The sequence below is a fragment of the Plectropomus leopardus genome, chromosome 10 (genome assembly GCF_008729295.1).
Source record: "Plectropomus leopardus isolate mb chromosome 10, YSFRI_Pleo_2.0, whole genome shotgun sequence".
In the NCBI taxonomy this organism is placed as follows: domain Eukaryota; kingdom Metazoa; phylum Chordata; class Actinopteri; order Perciformes; family Serranidae; genus Plectropomus; species Plectropomus leopardus.
In genome coordinates this window covers 17,191,986-17,204,610 of record NC_056472.1, presented here as the reverse complement: position 1 = coordinate 17,204,610, position 12,625 = coordinate 17,191,986, and the positions used below count along the sequence as shown (strand labels likewise).

The 12,625-nt window shown below is 38.8% G+C and overlaps 2 protein-coding genes across 4 annotated transcripts in view; both read left to right on the top strand.

The window, feature by feature from the left end:
• The window catches only part of cobll1b (cordon-bleu WH2 repeat protein-like 1b), a 28,933-nt gene extending 21,630 nt beyond the window's left edge, over positions 1–7,303 (top strand). The window contains 8 exon segments of the mRNA XM_042495029.1: positions 85–153; positions 156–216; positions 2,486–2,708; positions 2,797–2,885; positions 3,436–4,565; positions 4,567–4,866; positions 6,561–6,710; positions 6,807–7,303. Coding sequence (XP_042350963.1) covers positions 85–153; positions 156–216; positions 2,486–2,708; positions 2,797–2,885; positions 3,436–4,565; positions 4,567–4,866; positions 6,561–6,674 — 1,986 coding nt within the window. The 3' untranslated portion in view covers positions 6,675–6,710; positions 6,807–7,303.
• A 94-nt stretch (positions 7,304–7,397) lies between these two features.
• The window catches only part of grb14 (growth factor receptor-bound protein 14), a 42,934-nt gene continuing 37,706 nt past the window's right edge, over positions 7,398–12,625 (top strand). For 2 of the 3 annotated variants that reach the window (XM_042495216.1, XM_042495213.1), the window contains exons 1-2: positions 7,448–7,570; positions 9,574–9,632. The gene's annotated coding sequence lies outside the window, so the exon portion shown is untranslated. Of the gene's footprint in view, positions 7,416–7,447; positions 7,571–9,573; positions 9,633–12,625 lie in introns of those variants that run through there. The other variant, XM_042495214.1, reaches the window with a different exon arrangement.

Below are 12,625 nucleotides of genomic sequence, written 5' to 3'. Positions count from 1 at the left end.
CTGACACCTTGGCATAGTCCTGATTTCTGTGTTTAGATGCATCTATTATTATATGACTTAATTAAATGTTGTTATGCACCATAGATGGCTGGTTTAAGTCGTGGGTCCTCAGCAGAGTCTTCACTGAAGAGAACCAAACGCAAAGCTCCTCCACACCCCCAATGTCCCCTAGTGCTGTTGTCCAGGAAACAGCTTCTCTGGATGAAAATTTGCAAGGTTTGTCTTGATTTTCATTTTTGAGTTTTCATGAACAGTGGGGCTGTTCTTTTTATCTCACATTTAGAGTTTTTCATTGCAGCGTTGAGAATAAAATGTTGCCTGTTCTGTGATGCTTTGTCATGTGTACTTTGGCCTCAAATACAAAGACCGGCATTTTCAAACTTTGAAGTTTTTTGTTTTTATGTGACTCTTGTGCCTCCTAGTGGTCATTACTGAATAGTGGCTTCTTTCAAACACTTCCTGCATGATCATGGGAACTGCTATATGGCAGTCAGATCACAAAGATAATTTTATTCTGCTTCTGCTTCATTTGTGATTTTTTGCATCATTTCAGGATTTTTGCTGCATTAGTGCTGCTTGCATGTGCCTGTTCTGCCTTTTGATTCATTTGATATTTTTTTTTAGCTCTTGAGCCTCGTCTGCCTGTTTTTAAAGTGCTTCACCTCGTATATTTACGCATATTAACATACTGAAGGCAGTACTCTTATCATTTTTTCTTCTCTTTTTCAATGCATTGAATCACTTTACTGTTAGAAATCAAGCTGCTTATTCAATTACATGTAAAATATCTTTGTAAAAATCAAAACCAAAAACAAATGTCTGCTAAGGAGTCATTTTTCAACTTTCCAGATTACTGTAGGCTCTGAATTCCCTGGTATTTTTCCTTGGTCAAGTATAATATACTTGCTTTGAAATAGTTTCCTTTGATTGTGTAGAGAATAATCCGACCCGCACTGTTTCACTGTTTTGTTCTAAGAGGGAAGCTCCACCCGTCCTGTGTACACAGCAATTTAAAGTAAAAACAAAGAAAAATTTCCTCAAAAAATTAACCTTGGTCTAATAGATAAACACAGACAATTTATTTTGGCTTATATTACTGAAGTAAGAGATGGGAGAAATATCATGATTTGGAGCTTGAGATGAGGTTGGATTTTTGTGGTCAGATGACACACATTTCAAAGCACATTTTCTCACTTTCTGTTGATGGCATCTAGTCATGCATTACTTTGCATTACTACTGCAGGAAGTCTGTGTAAAACGAGTGATTTGGATACATTTTGAGCAGGTTATTTCCTTATTATATAATATTGCATCAGAGATAAGTTTTCAAATATTTTTAGGAACTTTTTTACAAGTCTCTGTCTGTATTATGTACATTTTTTTTTTATTTTTAACAGTGATACATACTCAATAGGCTTCTTTTTTTTTGACAAATTCAGTGTTTTCTTCTCCCTGACGTTGGCCATTGTTCCAAAAGCTCCTTGTTTTTTTTATTAACTGTGTGTTTTCTAATGCAGGACGAAGATGTTTTTCAGAAAGCAAAGGCACTGTGAATACAGCTTGTGTTCAGGTCTTCTTTAAAATTAACATCTTCAATAATAATCTAAACTTTTTAGAAATAGCATTTCATTTAGTTTTCTGAACAGAAATAAATGAAATGCTAAGCCTAATGTATATTTTAAACAAACAAGAAATTAAGAAGGCTGTACGGGAAACCCTGCAGTTCTGTAGACAATCCACAGACCTCAATGTCAACAGAAATTGTTAAAATCTACGTACAGCATTGGAAAACCCTGCTTTAGCACCACAAACAATGCTGACATCACTTGATCAAGTGTTTTCTGCAAAAACTGGTGTCCTATATATCCCACAAACATCTACAGGAACAGCAGTTTTATTTCTTGCCTAAACTTCTATAAATAACGGCCTCCATGCCCTTGTGTCTGTCTTTTTTTCTTGTTTTTGTTACTCCTTTGTTACCCAAAGTCCCCTCAGTAGCGGCATATCTCCCAGACCTCATTAACAGTAATCACATACTTTATCCGACTGCCGTCTACATGTATACACCACCATTTCCGTCCTCCCATTGCTCCTAATTTTTTTCAAACACTTAAGTTCACAGAGAAAGATCACTTCCTCTGCTGTTTCCCCAACAGCCCAGTGCTGCTCAGTAGATACAAAGATCAGACGCTGAGAACTGTGAGAAGCTGCAGTTTTGTTTAAGAAGCCTTGAAATTCCTTTTGCTCTCTGCTCCTCTGTGGTGCACTTCCTGTCGCTGCTAAATTAAGAACTAGACAAGGGAGGGTGAGATGTAAAAGATTATTAAGTGGAATTCATTCATCAGAGGAACCTTTTATATTGGGATGGGTGAATGATTGTACCTATGACATAAAAACTGTTGGATGCTTGGTTTGTAATGCATATGGTGGGGTAACTAACTAAAAGAAAAATGAAATTTGACTTCTTCATGATGTCATTTTCCAGGAGGTGCAGCTGCTAACACACTGGAGGAGATCATGGAGCAAGAGGAGAGTGCTGCCTCTGTAATGTCTGCAACTGCTAGTGAAACCCAGGGAGAGGACAGCAGCCTCAACATGTCTGTTGATGTCTCGGTGCACTCCCCGTCCCCAGATACTGAGATACTGAGCACAAAGTCAGAGGAGAGAAATGGGGAAGATCAGACATGTGATCTGTCCTCAGATGGCAAGTACGAACTCTAGTATGACTTTTGCAGCCTCAGCCATGTTTTAACATCTGCAATACTTTTAATTCTTTCTCTTTGCTCGACTTTACAGTCAACTGCAGAGTACGGTAATTGATGCTGCAACTCTGAGTGTTGTGAGGACGATGGATGACACAGGCTCATCTGAAACGGCAGATGCTGGTGGGTTTTTGATATGATTGATATCTTTATTTCGAACATGTAAAAAACAACAAGAACAGCAGTTTAATACATATGAATAACAAAAAAAAAAAAGAAGACAATAAAAAACACAATTGCAATGTGTGAAAAGGAGTAGGATGACATATAAACCTAGTTAATTCTACCCCTTTAATATATAATATAATAATAATTAAATTATCATCAAAAACTCCCATATAGAATTCCAAGGCTTGTTATATACCGAAGTACACATATACACCCTATATCTAAACAATAAATACTACGTTATACACACCTGTATGCATAGACCCTTATTTATCTTTTACAAAAAATATAAAATTATTACCAATAATAAATAAATGAGTGGATAAGTAAATTAATATTAGATTATATATATATATATATATATATATATATATAGTACTTTATATACAGATATACATACTCTTGGACTTGGATTATTATGAACTTTGCCTTAGTATGCCAAAGTACAAATGTTTTTTGCTTCTTAAAGACCAGTCTCACATTACAGATGTTCTTTTCTTTACAGACAGTGGTCCATGTCCAGTTGAAAATGTACCCCAACACTCAATCTGTGAAGAGGCTACACCTCAAAGTGTAGATTGCAGTGCTGTATCCAGCATCCTCCCTCCACCTGTAGCCCAGGCCTCCATTCAGGCAAACACTGAAACCCTCCGGGAGCAAACTGACAGGTTGGAGAGCCCGATGGCCACAAGCACATCATGCCCCACTGGAGAGGACGCTCAAGTGCAAACAGATTTCACACCCTCACCTGTGTCTCTGCAACAACACATGGATAAAGTCCCGTCCTCAGCTAATGTGCCTGCCGTTGAATCACCTGGGAAGAAAGATATGGCCACAGCAACGGAGGAACTGGATGCGCCAGACCTCAGAAATGCCTTATCCCACACCTCGGAGACCTCGTCGTGCCAAGACTCCACAGCAAGTGCTCCTGCGACAACAAAGGCGCCGTCTATTTATGCCACAAACTCTGAGCCAAAGCCGAAGCCTTCCAACGAGCTGACAAGGGACTACATCCCCAAGGTGGGGATGACAACGTATACTATCGTGCCTCAGAAATCTCTGGAGAAACTGAGATATTTTGAAGTTGCACTGACGCTGGAGCCACCTCCTGCAGCTCCAGAAGACGGACTTAATATCGGTTCTCTTCAGTTGGAGGACAGCACAGCAGTGGGGGAACAGACAGAGATCTCAAAGGAAAAAAGTGAGCTGCACTCTACTGTACCCAGGGAAGATTTACTGACTAGCACTACTACTACAACTCAAGACACTGTTAATGGAAGTATACCTGAATCCATTCATTCCTCGTCACCAACAAGTTTACCTAACACAGATGAAAAGATCCCAACCTCACCTAATGGGGCATCTCAAGCAGGTTCACCTGCACAGGTCAAGGAGATGAAAATTCCACCCGCAACTAAACCTAAGCCCGGCTCTTTCCGCTTGGCACAGCACAAAAAAACACCTGGGTATTATGTAACCTCCGCAGCAGAAAAAAGTCTCAGCGCCAGTCCTGGCTCTGACCAGAGAGAGGCTCAAGGAAGTGCAGAGAGAGCAAAGTTACCACCCCCTCCCCTTCCTCCGCCTGTGCAGTGTCAAGAGGAGGCAACAGGGGCCGCTAATGTTGGGCTGAGCCCAAAAGGGGGAAGACAAGCATGTAGCCTTCCAGCGAATGACAAGGCAAAGTAGTTTGTCTAAAGAGCCAAGCGTGGGGTTAAGTTTGGAAAAATTAAGGAGCTTTGCCGCTCCAAGGCCCTATTCTCCTGTTACTCCATCCCGCTTTGCCCAGGCAGTGTCCTCTGCTGTGAAAAGGAGCAACTCCTTATCCACATGGCCAAAGTCGTCTCAGTCTCAGTCGCCTCAGTCGCCGGTTTCGCCACCTGTCTCCCCAATCAGTCGCTCATCAGTCACAGATTCAGAAGGATTATCTGAGCTCAAGGTGAGTTCTGATTGCAAAGTATGCTTGGTTTTAAATATCTAAGTAAAGATGAAAGCAGCACTTCATACTCATGAGACCACTGCTGCTGGCCATAGCTCTTTTTAAAAATATACTTTAACTCATACACTACATTAATGCTTGTGTAGAAGAGCACTTTGCACTGCTGAGCAAAGCAGTTTTTTGGTTTTCTCTTAAAAGAGCTACATAGAAGTGGACAAGTGGGTGACTTATCCCACTACTGCTTTAGTTTGTTTGAAACTAAAACCACTTTTGCAAATGCTGTGGTGCTGTATCAGCTATTTACACTGCGATCAGCAGTGAGTTATTGACCCTCATGAACATTATAAAATCTTATAAGTAGCAGAATACTGTGTTCCATTGACTTGAATTAGCCCAGGGTTTAATATAAACTACTCGCTAAGCTCTTTAAAGCCTTAGTATTAAAAAAAAAATGCTTTTCCATTTTAACTTAATTTGAAATGAAGGATCAAGAAGGTCTACTATTTCAGAAAAAAAATCAAAGCAAAACTGAAGGTGAGAGGTGGCAGTTAAGACAAAGAGGAAATAGGTGCCCAACCACTGATTTAGTTATATCTGCAGGGTATTCTACACAGAATAGACTAACTAATAAAAGCCTGTCCTCATAACTATATGAGCTTTAGAGATGGATGAAAAACTTGCAGTTTTTACTTTAGGCTACATAATAATCTACTCTACAATTTAATCCAGGGGTCTTCAGTGTTTTTCTGTTCAAGAAACTGAAAGAGATATGGAGCAGAACCCATACTATTGAAACATATTGGCCAATTTAGCTGCATATTAAACCAGGCCTAATCATGTGTAGGACAACCCAAAGTGCCATTGATAAACATACCCTTTTATAGTGCATACAGTACTAAGCAATTAAAAATTATTATTATTGGCAGGTTTGTTTACTATACATACTATACATCATGTCATCATTATCATCAAGTTACAATATGAGCCATTGCGTATCACAATAATGACCATGCACTTGAAATAGTAATACAGCTAATTGGCCAATATGTTTCAATAGTATGTCACGATTAGTTACGCCTCGCTGTAATGGACAAGTGTTGCACCGTGATTTAGCATCAGCCAACTGACATGATTGCATACAATTCAAGGGAAACAGTATGCCTATTAGCAGTGTTGTTCATTGTAAACTGAATGTTGTTTTGTTTTTTTTGCTATTCATTTGTCGGATTCATGTTAATATGTATTTCAGACATATTTGAATTTTTGAAAAAAACAAACAAAAAAAACCCTCATTTTTAAATTTAAATGAAACCAGTTAAATGCAGTTACTCAGAGGACCCCCCTACAGGTCATAGACCCTCTGTTGAAGACCCAGGATCTTACATGTCTTGTAGTCATTAGACAGTTAAGATTGTTGGCTTTCTATGTGCATTATTCAAATGGACATCAATGATTAATAAAAGACCAACATACATTTCTGGCGCATCTCTTTATACTTGGGGCATTTCGGGCTTTTTGTATTATTTTATGTTGAGACAATCCTTTTTTTCTCTGATGCCAAATTTTGACCTGCAGAAATTCTATATTTTTGTTGTGCAGTTGAAATAACTAAAAATACAGCAGTCTTGTTTTCTTTTTTGCGTCTTTATGTTTTCAGTAATCACATACATTGTGTTTCTGTTTTGACATCACAGGACAGTGAAAACAGAGAGGTTGATGGTGACAAGGGCTCCATTCTGCAGGGAGTAGGGGATAAACCACCATCTTTTAGTGGGATTGTTCAAGTGGAAGGAGAGAGCAGTCCATAGCAGTGCCTTAATTCTTCTGACAATACATCATCTACTGTAAGCAAAATCCTGCACCTACATTGCAATATGATATCATAAAAATGTTTCCACAACACATGAATGAACCATTGTGTGTGGTTTTTTTTCTTCCAGGAGGAGCTTATCCTGTCTACTTTGAGTTCTCCACAACCCTTTATCCCATGACACAGACGCAGGAACTGTCTTTTGTTTTACCTCTTTTGGTAGTCTCCAGCAGTGTACATAAAATTATGTATTTTGATAATTAATAATTGCTGTATTTTGGTTTATTTTCTCACACGACGTTAAGTAATATCCCTGGCGCTGACATGCACATTTTAATGCTTCTCTTTTATTTTGTGTGATGACTATCTTGCATTTGATGCATCACTGTTGAACAAGAAATGAGAACAATTCTATAAATTATTAGAAAGTGTATTATCCAAATAATACTGGATGTGTAGGGCAGACCAGGTCTGACCTATGGTACTCAAATGCTCCTTAGATTATACGTAAAAATCTATATTTAAGTATTACAGAGTTTTGATTAAGCTGCAGAAATACACTGGTGTGCTCAGCACACAATGTTCTTGTCAAGCAGTGTTGTTATGAATAAAGCTTTTATCATTTCACTTGTCTCTTGTAAAGTCATTGCCTTCACTGAGTGTATAAATGAAACAGTGTTTTTCCTCCATGACCCGCTGAACTCAGATCCTGTTGAATACCGCCTGTTATTCACAACAGGTAAAACGTGATCACAGAGTGTGACGTGAAGTAGGGCACGTTACAGTAGAGCACCTGTGCTGCACGTGTGAACACTGAGTTTCCCCCACAGGAGCAGCGGAATGAAGACCAGCTTTCAAGATTTGAATTGGAGACTACTCTCGAAGAGGCACAAGGTAAGAACAGCTGAAAAAAAAAGGGTACTTGATTTAAAAAGTGCACTTTTAAAACGGGTGTCATTTAGTCGGTTCAAGCTGGTGCACAGGGAGCAGGAAGGACTTTGCAACGGATTTACTTTGCACCGTGCATTTTCAGTCAGTTTACCATCGTATTTATGTTTATTAAATTACAGTTTATTCCTTTGTGATAGGCTAAATGTCAGTTACACCTCAAAGGATTCTCGCGAAATGTAAAAGTTACAGCCCGTCGTTGATGTTTTTGAAACAGTTGGACACAGGTGTTGTGTCGACGAACAGGAGCAATGATAGTTAATGCTGAAGCTAACGATTCACTTCAACGTCGCGCTTTCTTTTACGTTTCTGAGTAAAAGTTATGAATTTATCTAAGTATCGCAGACATCCACGACATGTAGAGGCCACCGTCAAAACATTTATCTTTCAAAATTAAAGCTAGTTTAATGTTAACGTTCCCCAGGTGTTCTCCATTTTTCCAAACGCCGACAAGCACCATGACATGTTTATGCTAGCAGTATATTTAAGTGTAACATCGTCAAATATACCGTGAATTAAACTGCGTCAGTGTTTTTACAGTAACTGACGCCAGTTAACGTTTGCTGTTTATGAAGAGTTTTGTTTTGCGATGGTTAACTTAATTAAACCCGTCCGAACTCAATTATATTCCAAGCAAACACAAAAAACTGTAATGGTGGGTTTCTACTCTAAACGCACTCATTAATCATTAGCAAAAAGTACATGTAATGTTGAGAAGGGACTATATTTTATTTATCAGAGAAGAAGGGTGGCTGCAGTGTGACTTTGCCTTTTTTTTTTAAAAAAAATCTTGAGCCCTCCTGGATCTGCACATTATTTTTCATAGAGCTTCCCTGAGTGACTTGGGGAAAATTCATGACCCTTCCCTTACAATAATTAACCATACTTATATGTTCACACCATTAATAGTTTATAAAAAGGTCCCCTTTGATTATTTAAAGTTCTGAAAAAATCTGTTATCATGCATGCATATCATGCATGACCACCTCTTGTTATTGCAAACAGTTGCTTGTTTATTTCTGCTTCCACAGTTTTAATTATAAATGTTGTAATTTTGGCAATTTTTAAAAGAAAATATGCCTTCAAAAATCCATTTGTGGCATTTTGGGCGTTCTGAGGGTATTAAACGTTAATACAAAATACAACCATTTAAAGTTGAATGTCCCTCCCCTAAGCCAAATAAAAAAACTTACCCTCCTCAGTGCTTCTAAAATTATTTGAAGGGTCTCCCCCTTTTTGCACCACCCCCTCCTCTCTAATCAATAATAAACAATTCCTTAGGGTACTTTATTATGTCCATATTCTGTCCAGTCTAATGGACAAAGAATCTTAACACAGAAACCACCTAATAGTAAAAATTATAAATGGTCTTAACACACCTTTTTTCCAAAAATGTTTTTATTTATTTTTCATGTCTGGTTGAGTCATATCAACAACTAAAGTGATTTTAAAACACATTGTCTAAATGTGTTGTTTATGCCAATACGACTTAAAATATGCTCAGTTTCTGAAGTATTTCCAGTATGTCATCTAAGAGAATTATTTAATTTTCAGATTAGATGCCACATCACCAAAGAGCCTCCATCAGAACTACAGCTATTGTCTAAACAAGAGAACAAAAAGAAAGAAAGAAAGAAAATGCGCATTTGTATTGGATCACAATAACATTTTTACACATTTAAAAAAAAAAGGAAAACTAGGTTAAAAGCAGGCAGTTGTCCTTCCTCCTCCAAATTTTTTTATAACATGCCAGAAATGATGCTGATCAAATGATCAATTTAAGTGAGAAGTGGAAGCAATTAAGCTTATCCAGAATGCAAACATTTTTTATTCTTGCAAGTGGTGAGATGATCACTACAGTCACGTATTATAAATGGGGTAGCATGGATTTTGTTTGTAAAGAAGCTGCTGCAGCACAAGTGTTAACCCAGCCACCCTCTTTCCAACAGCTGCTGTGCCTTACGCCATTGCATTCCACATAAGCCAGCCGCAAGAGTGCACAAACATGGTAAGCTTTTCATTTCATTACATGGACAGAGTGCATTGAGCTGAACTGTACAGCTGTAGCTTGACTTAAACTCATGATGCTCTTTAGCATGACAAAAACAGTTATACCTTGAGTCATGAGTTATACCAGTCAGATCAGCTGGTGTACCCACAGAGCACACAACCAAAATCTTAAAGCCACAGCAGCAATATAAACCATGCCTTTCACGCCTCTGACGGCACTTTCTAATACCAAAGAACTGCTCAGAGTGAACGTTCCTGCTTGCAGTTACAATTTCGGCTACAAGATTGACCAGAAAACCATTCATGAATATTGCAGCATGAGTCCCTGTCAGTAGTTCCACCTCCTTCCACAGTGAGGCTCATCAAGCTAAGGAGAGGGGAGCCACACATGTCTGGTCAGCCCCCCCTGCTAAGAGTCAGCGCTCCTCCTTTGTGAGTTGAGAACATCCCCAGGAGGAGAGAAGGGGGTTATCGGATCCTCTAGTCTTTGGTGGACAGGCAGGGGGAGCATCAGTCAAAGGTTGTTCTTGGCTGAGCTGGCTGAACTACAGTGGGAATAGATTTGAAGCCATAAGTGTACGTAAAGACTGCAGCAAATGTCCTGTGCTACTTTCTTTTTAATAGTGGATAGAAGGATGGTAAAAGGTAAAGAGAGCCTAACAGTAAGTGCTATTTTGGAAGTACTTTTAAAAATGTTGAAAAAGGCAGTTTCTGGGGGAGTTCTTAGTGGCGACAGTGGAGCTACCGGGATATCTTCATTGTCCTTGTGTAGGAGGGCAGTTATGCAATATGTGCCATAACATAATCTGTACCCTCATTGCGACCAAGCAGTCCAGTTCGGTTCAGTTCGGTACACATTAGAACGTTATATTTTTGCGTTTCCATTGTCAAAGCTGTGGATTGCACCAGTGTAATTTTTCGACATTATCGGTGGCAAGTTTTTTTCAAAATATACAATTAAAGGATGTTTTGCTGCCTTTTCATCTGTACTAGTTACCAGTTAAATTCTTTTAATTAGATAATTAAAGTTTTATGGTGCAGCAAAAACTGGGTAACACATCTTGTACATTACTGTAGTTTGTTCACATTCACATAATAATAATGAAACCTAACCCAACTAATATAGTTTAACAATGCATAACAGTTACTGTATCAATACCAGCAAAATGCATTTTGAATTGGGATCAATGATTGTTTCACTAAGGAGAGACTCAGCAGACAGACATTTCAGTGTTGCTACAATGAGAAAAGCGGGTCCACCTTAACAGTCCACCTTAAGGAAGCCTGGCCTGTTTCCAGTAGAAAGCAAACTTAGCTTGTTAACTTCGGGGCTAACTTCTGACACTTGATCAGCAGCTGGCGAGCTGGACATGGGAACGTGAATCAGGTCTTTAAGAGTTGTAGCATTTATTCTATAATAAACAGCCTCAACTGTTCACACATCACACTGCCGCGTTTCACGTCATACTCTCTGCTCCTCTCACTGCAGCCTCACTGTCACCATCACCGCCACATACACGTTTGCTCTCCCCGCACGTGCTCGTTGTCGCCCGTGCTCTCTCTTTCGCTGCACACCCTGTCTGGAAACAAAATGAGAAATTTCAAAACAACCAGAGGGGCAGTGTGCTGTGGCTCTCTGAAACGTCGGGACTTTGGGGTTTACAAAATAAAAGGCAAGATTGTTAGACTCATTATGCTGCACATAATCATTTTATCTCGATTATCTTGTTTTGAAAATCGAGGGAAGCCAAAATCGTATTCAAAATTAATTGCCCCCCTAAACATGTCTAGGGTCTAGGTATATGTCCATTTGGGTTATGTACGGTTCTAAGGGTATCATACCTGAAGTTTTTCATGGAAACGCTGCATATGGCGGCAAAGTTATGTGTCTTTACTAGATCTAACCTCTCAGCTAATACAGAGGTCTTGCCGTTTGTAACAGCTGTGGTATGAACACACCCAGCAGCCGCAGGTCGTTGGCCATCATTGCCAACTGGATAGCAAGGTGGATTATCCAGTTTCCACCATCTTCTTGTCCATGCACTGTTGTTGGTGACCTGCAAGATGGCATAAGCAAAAGTGTTGAGGTGACTCCTAGACAGGAGCGGAGCATGAATTATGTGCTACCCCATGTTTGTTTCTTTTGTTTATTTATTTATTTTTTTTAATCAGAAGTTTATTTCAGAGCAACAGTGAAATTACTTCTTTTTTTTTTCACTTAAAAACCTGGAAATCAGCACTGTGACAGGCCAGCAAACTGAGTAGAGGCACTGTTGGTGCTGTGGCACTGAAAGCAGAGCTGATAAGGGTCATTGGCAGCCACCAGTGCCTCATTAGACCAATTAGTGTGTGTCCATGATGTCATTTTTGGCACTTAGCAAAAGACCAAGAGGGCCAAAACTGCTCCTGTTATTAATTATAGAACAGTTCTAACAGGGTGGAAAAAATGTTAAAAGGTATTCTGTGCATCATTTAAAGACAAAATAATATAACATATTGGTTAATCATTTTATGACGCCTTTATTTGTTTTGTACCAAAAGTAAAGTGACCTAGAATCCAGTGTGTAAAAGTAACACAAAATGCTGTACAAATCTAAAATATCACAATAAAATAATTAACGTGGTCCATTTATAGTAGCCATTAATTGACAACTTTTAGGATTTTTTTGTTGTTTTTTTTGTTTTGTTGCACTGCATTGAATTATAGCATGTGTGCATACAAGCAAACAAGGGGGCAAAAACAATGTCCCATTTTGCAAGTACATGATGTAAATAATGGCATTAAGTGGATAAAGCCACCACAATGACTGTAAAGCCAACTTTTAAGAACTGGCGATGCTTTTAGGAATTTCTGGGTTTTAGGTTTCATTCATGGGGCACTCTATAGTAGTTTGCTGTACAAAACTAATGCAAGAAAGAACAATCACAGTTTTCTGTTTGTCAGTCACACTGACAATTTTCCTTTGCAGTAATTTTTGGTGCAAGTATTCT